The 7,500-nt window shown below is 33.2% G+C and overlaps 1 protein-coding gene across 13 annotated transcripts in view; it reads left to right on the top strand.

Moving 5' to 3' along the window:
• LOC145252749 (putative cysteine desulfurase) overlaps nt 1–7,500 on the top strand; it is a 601,560-nt gene that overhangs the window by 442,741 nt on the left and 151,319 nt on the right. For 3 of the 13 annotated variants that reach the window (XM_080112630.1, XM_080112632.1, XM_080112631.1), the window contains exon 2: nt 2,604–3,082. The exons of the other annotated variants lie outside the window; for them this stretch is intronic. In XM_080112630.1, coding sequence (XP_079968756.1) covers nt 3,050–3,082 — 33 coding nt within the window. In that variant the 5' untranslated portion in view covers nt 2,604–3,049. The remainder of the gene's footprint in view (nt 1–2,603; nt 3,083–7,500) is intronic. 13 annotated transcript variants of the gene reach the window in all.

Raw genomic sequence — 7,500 nt, 5'->3', positions numbered from 1 at the left:
TGTAGCAGCCGGATGTGAGCATGTTTATATAACAATAAACAAGTATATATATATATATATATATATATATATATATATATATATATATATATATATATATATATATATATATATTACGACCGATGCAAGTCGGGAGGGATCGATGCTTCCGTTCAGTCTCGAAAGACAAAGGATACCCCCTGTAAGGGCATCTACGCATGTAATTGTGTAGCAGGGGCTGCGCAATTTCCAACCACACCTCTCCTGAATCGACACTGTTTGAGTCTGGTGGCAAGGACAATTTCAGGACGACTGAAAACAATGCCGAGATAAGCGGAGAGTACATACAGCACCTGGAAGTCCCAAATGGTCACCCATTTAGTACTGACCAGGTTCAACGTTGCTTAACTTCGGTGATCCAGCGGGAATCGGTGTGTCAACGTGAGTATGCCGTATGTCAGGAGGGGTGCCTACTATATATTAGGTACAATATAATAATCAATAGAGAATGATAATAAATACAGAATCTGTATATATTAAAATAATTATTTCAGCGTATCTTACGACCGGGTAACGTCGAACGGCATGCTAGTATTTCATTAGAGTTTATTTTATCAAACGTCAAGTTGGTAAAAAAGTAAAGAAGAATATTGGTTTTTTCTTCTCACTCATCGACCACTTAACGATGTTTTTGAATATTTTTTCTTGTTATCTTTAAATCGTCCTTTATTCCAGAACAAGAATTAATCTTCGTCTAGTGGAACATCCAGCTAAATACTGGTACTAGAGGCAAAACCACGTGGAGAAGGTATACCATTTCTGGTCTAAGCCAGTGTGGGATACCCATGGAGAGGCAGTATTATTTGGGATTCGAATACTATGTAATTTTGAACATTTAGTCACAGTTTACCTGTAGGGTGGAAAGTATCCTTTTGCCAGATTGTCCTTTAAACTCCTGTGCAGGAGGATATTAAACGCTCAAAGGAGTAGGCGTCTATGGGTTTGTGTGTAGTACAATATTGTTTTTGTAGTATATGAAAACTGATCAGAATGCTCAATTACATATATGAAATCAGATATCGTTTATTTCTGAGAGCACTATACATTTGCGCGGTCGTCCATTGATACCTTCGGTTTTTTGCAGAAACACTAGAAACTAAGTCGTACGCGCAATAAAGTTTAGCGGATATTTTATGCAAAAATAATATTTTAGATAATCATATAACCAAATAAAGAACAGGTACGTTTAGTACATTTCGCCCTGCAGATTGATTTTGCTGGCTTCTCGTGAAACTGAAGGTATCGAGGGATGACCAAACAAATGTATTGTGGTTTCTGAAAGAATATATATATGTGTGTGTGTGTGTGTGTGTGTGTGTGTGTGTGTGTGTGTGTGTGTGATTTTACAAATCTGACTAAAGAAGGAACAGTCAATTTTAACCAAAGTTAACACTCTTATATAGCTTAACATCACAAGTGCAAGCAATGGATTTAAGCCATAATGGCCATATATACAAAGAAATAGGAGAGATTAGGAAAAAGTTATAATATCCAACATGTTTAAAACACTATATAATATATATATATATATATATATATATATATATAGAGAGAGAGAGAGAGAGAGAGAGAGAGAGAGACAGACAGACAGACAGACAGAGGGGAAAGAGAGAGAATGAATGGCAAAAGTCTATATTCCAAAGTTCATGATGTTGATCATCTTACAATTTATTCCTTTTTATTCAGTTGACATTTGCAAAATCAATCACTTAGTTATATCAATCAGTGAATCTATTTTGCCCTTAACTCATCAGAAGAAATAGCAACAATCAAGCAGTCAAAAAGAAAATAAAGTGCGTTTTGACATGATTAAAATCCGACAATTTGGAATGGAAGCTGTAAATGCCTTATAATATGATTCCATTATGTCATTTTGAATATAGACTTTTGTCATTCATTCACTATATTGCTCTGTAATTACATTGAGCTTCTTAGATGAGGATTGGTATGTAATATAAGGAAATAAAGTATATTGGCACCAATATATATATATATATACATATATATATATATATATATATATATATATATATATATATATATATATATATATATATATATATATATATATATATATATATATATGACATTGTAGAATGTTCTAAGAAATATGTAGCCTGGAAGCGTATTTGTTTTAGATGTTTAAAATGATTTTATTTTGCGGACGTAGTTGTAGACAGTCACCTTATTTGTTAGTTATATAATTTTGTATCAATCTGGTTGGAGCCCCTTTTTTTTTGTACAGAAATGTAATAGCTTTTTTTATGTAATTTGGGGGCGTGTCTTATTTATTCGTGCTCGCGCGATTGGTTGATCAACATATGAGTTATAGATATGTTAATTCTGTAATTATTTGCATTTTAATTATTTATATAAATGACATTCGGATTGCACTCAGTAATTTACTAACGTTTATGTATGGGTTGTTAGCTTTAATAGTATTGACGAAAAAAAAGGTGTGACTTCCTAGTAGGAGTGTGAATGACAATTGTTGTGACTGGTGTGCTGTGGATTCATATGATATAAAACTTCCATAACATTTTCTCTTTCCGTAACATTTGCAGCTGACGTCTGTTAAGCTCGGAGACTACACGGTTCGAAATCACGCACACATCGCTATAACGGTTTTCACTACAGCAAGCACTGCGGCGAGACGTTATTGTTAAAATATCCCGTGCATCGCAGAGGAAACAAAAAGGAGAAAGAAAAGAAAAGGGAATTCAACAATAATTTATAGAAACTAAACTTTTTCCCCAAAGTTCTATAAAATAAAATAAAAAGCAAAGAAAGGAAAAGGAAAAGAAAGAAAAAAGAAAGAGAGAAAAAGAGGGAAACTCTTTAACATTTCCATTCGTGCGTAAACAAGGACCTTCCTTCTATGTAATCCCTTTTATTTTAATTATTTTGGAGATTTCGCTCAAAGAAAAAAAAAAAAAAAATTCTGGATACCTTTCCGGCAATTTTAAACACAATCGGACGGTTTCGTTCTAATAATATAAAAAAAGACAACATGAAACGCACTGGAGCCATTCGGCGCCCTCACGTAAGTTTTTTTTTTTTTTTTTTAAGATCTCTTGGTAAATTTTCAGATTAGGTCCACCTCAACAATTTTCTTTTAAATGATGACTTTTAAAGGTTTTCAACTATGCTGAATACGAAAATGGCATTGAAAATTTGCAGAAATAAGTAGTTATTGAGATATAAAAAGTTGTATTATGCATTGTATTCTTTGGTGGCTATTTTTACGCGCGTGCGCGCGCCATAAACAAGTCTACTCATCTATGACTGACACTGCACGCGCGTAAAAAAAAGATGGCCGCCAAAAAATACAATGCATAATACAACTTTTTATATATCGATAACTAATTATTTCTGCAAAATTTCAATGCAATTTTCGTATTCAGCATTGTCGAAAACCTATAAAAGTTGTCATTTAAAATAAAATTGTGGAGGTGGACCTCATCTAAAAAAAAATACCGATCTCTTTATTATGCTATTATTACTATTATTTTTTTCTGTATTTATTTATTTATGACTAATCCCTCTATATAAAAATGTGACCACTTCTTGTATGTGTGTGCGTTGCGGGGGTGGGGTGGGGGCTCTCGGGACTACATGAGTACACATTAGAATATATTTAGGACCAGATATCAGCGACCCGTTGGGTCAGTATTTGCTGTACCTCTTGTTAGATATATAATTTCGTGACGTTGAGATTGGCTGAAAATCGTGTGTGTGTGTGTGTGTGTGTGTGTGTGTGTGTGTGTGTGTGTGTGTGTGTGTGTGTGTGTGTGTGTGTGTGTGCAATAAGTTATTTATTTGAAAACGAATGACTTTATTATAAAAGGTGCCCGCGAAACTTACAAGATGCCTTCAATAAGTTTCCAGACGGTTTTTCGTATGTGGACTTTTATTGATAGTACACACATGAAACTCTAGTCCCCTTCGAAGTCATCTCCTCCGGCTGCAATGCACTTGTTTTACAGTTCCAACAACTTCTGAAAGGCCCCATGGAACTCCTCTTGTGTTAGCGTCTTTCATCTCCTCAGTTGTCTCATAACGACAGTATCTAAGATTTTCCTTGCGCCTAGAGAATAACCAAAAACTCACAAGGAGCAAGGTCTGAACTATAGGGAGAGTGAGGAACTGTCTTGATGCCCATCTTAGTCAAATAGTATGATCTTCCGCATCTCCAGTTCATCGTGAATAATTGTGTGTACAGTTCTCACACTGACATCACACTGTGTACTTATAGTCTCTATAAATAGACGACGGTCTTTATCCATGAAATTCTTTATTTGGCCAATCAACTCTGCTGTTCTGACTTCCTTACTCCTTCCACACCTCTCATCATCCCTCACAGACTCCCTGCCTTCCTTGAATATCTTATGCCACTGGAAAACTGAAGCTCGATTCATGCAAGATGGTGCAAAAACAGTCTGAAGCATTCCATATGTTTCTGCTGCATTTTTTCCCCAAGTTTAAAACGGATTTTTATTGCATATCGTTCTTCTAAAGTGTCCTCGCGTCCAGATTTCATTTTTGAAATTCACCAGTTATGACAAGCAGACTTTAGTAGGGTGTAATCCAGTTCCTGTTGTGGCTGTTCATTTGAATCTGAAATCATAAAAATTGGTCAATCATCCCATAAGATGTATAGCAGAAACATACTGAATTTTCAAAAGTCTACGACAATCTTAAATGCTTGTACTAAAACGTTTGGAAACTTATTGAAGACACCTCGTTGCTCCTTTTTTTTTTTTTCAAGTGAATATCTCTATCTTTCTTGACAATAACTGTTCATTTAACCTATTTTCTCTTTCTCTTTCCATCCCCCTCTCTTTCTCTCCCTTTACTCCTTTCTGTCTATCAATCTATCCTTTACTTCATCGTTTGACTCCTTCCTCTACTAATCTTAGAAAATAACCCGTGCGCCGTTGGGTCAGTATTCGCGATATTTATATATTAATAGGATAGCGTGTGTGTTATTTATTTTGTGTGTCTCGCTTACATCTGAGTGACTGTCGTGTAATTGTTATGGACTTCAATTTCTTGTAATAAATAAGTTTACCAAGAATTTTTCATAAGTTTTGGTTTCGGTTTCGATTATAGCTCATGACACTTCAGTAATCTATTTCTTTTATGAGCAATTTTATCAAGAATTCTTCACAAGTTTTGGTTTCGGTTTCGATTATAGCTGAAAATATAAGAACAAGTAGTTAATAAAACATGTTAAAACACACTTTGAAAAAAGAGTTAAAAACATAATAAATTTTAAAAGGGAAACACTCAATAAGTGGATAGTCCTTAAACCGTGGAGTTTCGAAGAAATACTTTCCTTCTCATCAGATGGTAGGATTTAGCAAAATGCGGGATCGGATTTTGCTTGCAAAAGTATTTGATGAAACTACACATACACACACACACACACACATATTATATATATATACAAAAATCAAAACAACAAGGAAAATGATTACATCATGTTTTGTATTTTATCGAATGTTACAAATCGTTTCGACGTCAACTAGACAATTCAAAACTTTATATTATTAAAAAATCTTCAAGGTTGACATCTCATCAGACTTATTAAAAGAAATAAAAGGTTAATACTTATCTGAAGATGAATGCTCGATTACATAAATGTTAATCATATAACTTGATATTGGCTTAATTTTTATTGATATATGTACATTGCCATTGGCTAATAGATTTTAATATATTAAACCTTTGAGAAAATCTTTTTAATAATAATAATAATAATAATAATAATAATAATATATATATATATATATATAGTAATTTATATATATATTATATATATAGTAATTTATATATATATATATATGTATATAGTAATTTATATATATATATATATATATATATATATATATATATATATATATAGTAATTTAAAAAATATATATGGCGATTAATCGCCATATATATTTTATAAATTACTAACTAGCTCTACCTACGTATTGAGCACTTTTTAAGTAAATACTTAAAGTTTACGCATAAATCTATAACTTTCGTATATTAATTTTATGTGAGTGAATTAAGTAGTTATACATATACATATACACACACATATATATACGCACCTGTCATTTTTTTTTCGAAAACCGCAAATTCAAGCTAAATTGAATGTAACTGTTTAAACAACCTATACCTCATTTGATTCGCCTTTTATTCTTCTATAATTTCGCCTGTTCATATTTGACTTTTAATTGAAGTATCCTAGTGTTCTCGTCAATTTTTTTAAAAAATTAGCGAATGAGGTGTAGCAACAGTTACAATCAATTTATCTGAAATTTACGGTTTTTGAAAAAATGACAAGTGCGGACTTTCTTTTTGGCGGCACTGTATATACGAAATCTGCAAGAATTAAAATATCATATTTAAGCGTACTTTACGACCGGGCTGCGCCGGGCGTTCCTGCTAGCTTAGATAAATACTTTTGCAGTTTTAACAAAAGAGCTACAATAATATCAGAGCGTCTCTATTTACACTGAACATCTACATAATGCCAACATTAAGATATTACATATCAATGAGTCCCCTGTGGAATTTCCACAGGTCCCGCTAGTATGTTATTTAAGATATAAATTTCTTGATTCAGATATTGGTCGATAAATATGTTTTCATGGCAAGTGCTCATCTGAGCTTCAGTCTATATATATATATATATATATATATATATATATATATGTGTGTGTGTGTGTGTGTGTGTGTGTGTGTGTGTGTGTGTGTGTGTGTGTGTATTATATATATGTCAAACTTTCACGGAAAACACTCCTCTAGCCAAAACCACTATCAATAATTTCCCACATTCATTATCTGTACCTAAACCTTAATGCAGATTCCATGAACAAAGCTTCTTTCTTAGAACTGCACGCCTGTGTAATTCTCTTCCGATTGCCTGCTTTTCAGCTGACTACAATCTGATTGTCTTCAAGTCCAATGTAAACAAGTTCTTGATGAACCGTCCCCCTAAGTAATCCAATTTACAAAATTCCTACTACTTATGTTTACTACGCTATAATTACATTGATTAATGTATACCTATTAACCCTTATCCTCGAGTGGCTTCTGGGCCTTGATAAATGGTGATTCCTATGTAAAAAAAAAAAAGATGAAAGTCAGATTACACTGTGATTTTGACGAAACCCAAAATCAAGATATACCTTTTCCCTCGTAACTAATCACCCCGCTTGAGCCCCCGTTTTGGTTATTAAGCTATTATATCTACATGCAGACATCGCCTTTACGTTATTATATGGGTTGCCGTACCACATTATTGACAATTAAGTAATGGACTTCGCTCCAACTTATGCAACAAAAATACTTAATCTGGTCCTGCAGTTTGTTAGTATGGAGACATTCTTAAATTAACATATCGGCTAAGGCGAAGAAGGTCTATCCATTTAATAAGATTCCTTTAGCTTATATATAGAACCT

This window comes from Euprymna scolopes, chromosome 29 (assembly GCF_053919585.1).
Source record: "Euprymna scolopes isolate OS-2025 chromosome 29, ASM5391958v1, whole genome shotgun sequence".
NCBI lineage: Eukaryota > Metazoa > Mollusca > Cephalopoda > Sepiida > Sepiolidae > Euprymna > Euprymna scolopes.
The sequence above is the reverse complement of the archived record's forward strand: the minus strand, read 5'-3'. Positions and strand labels throughout refer to the sequence as shown.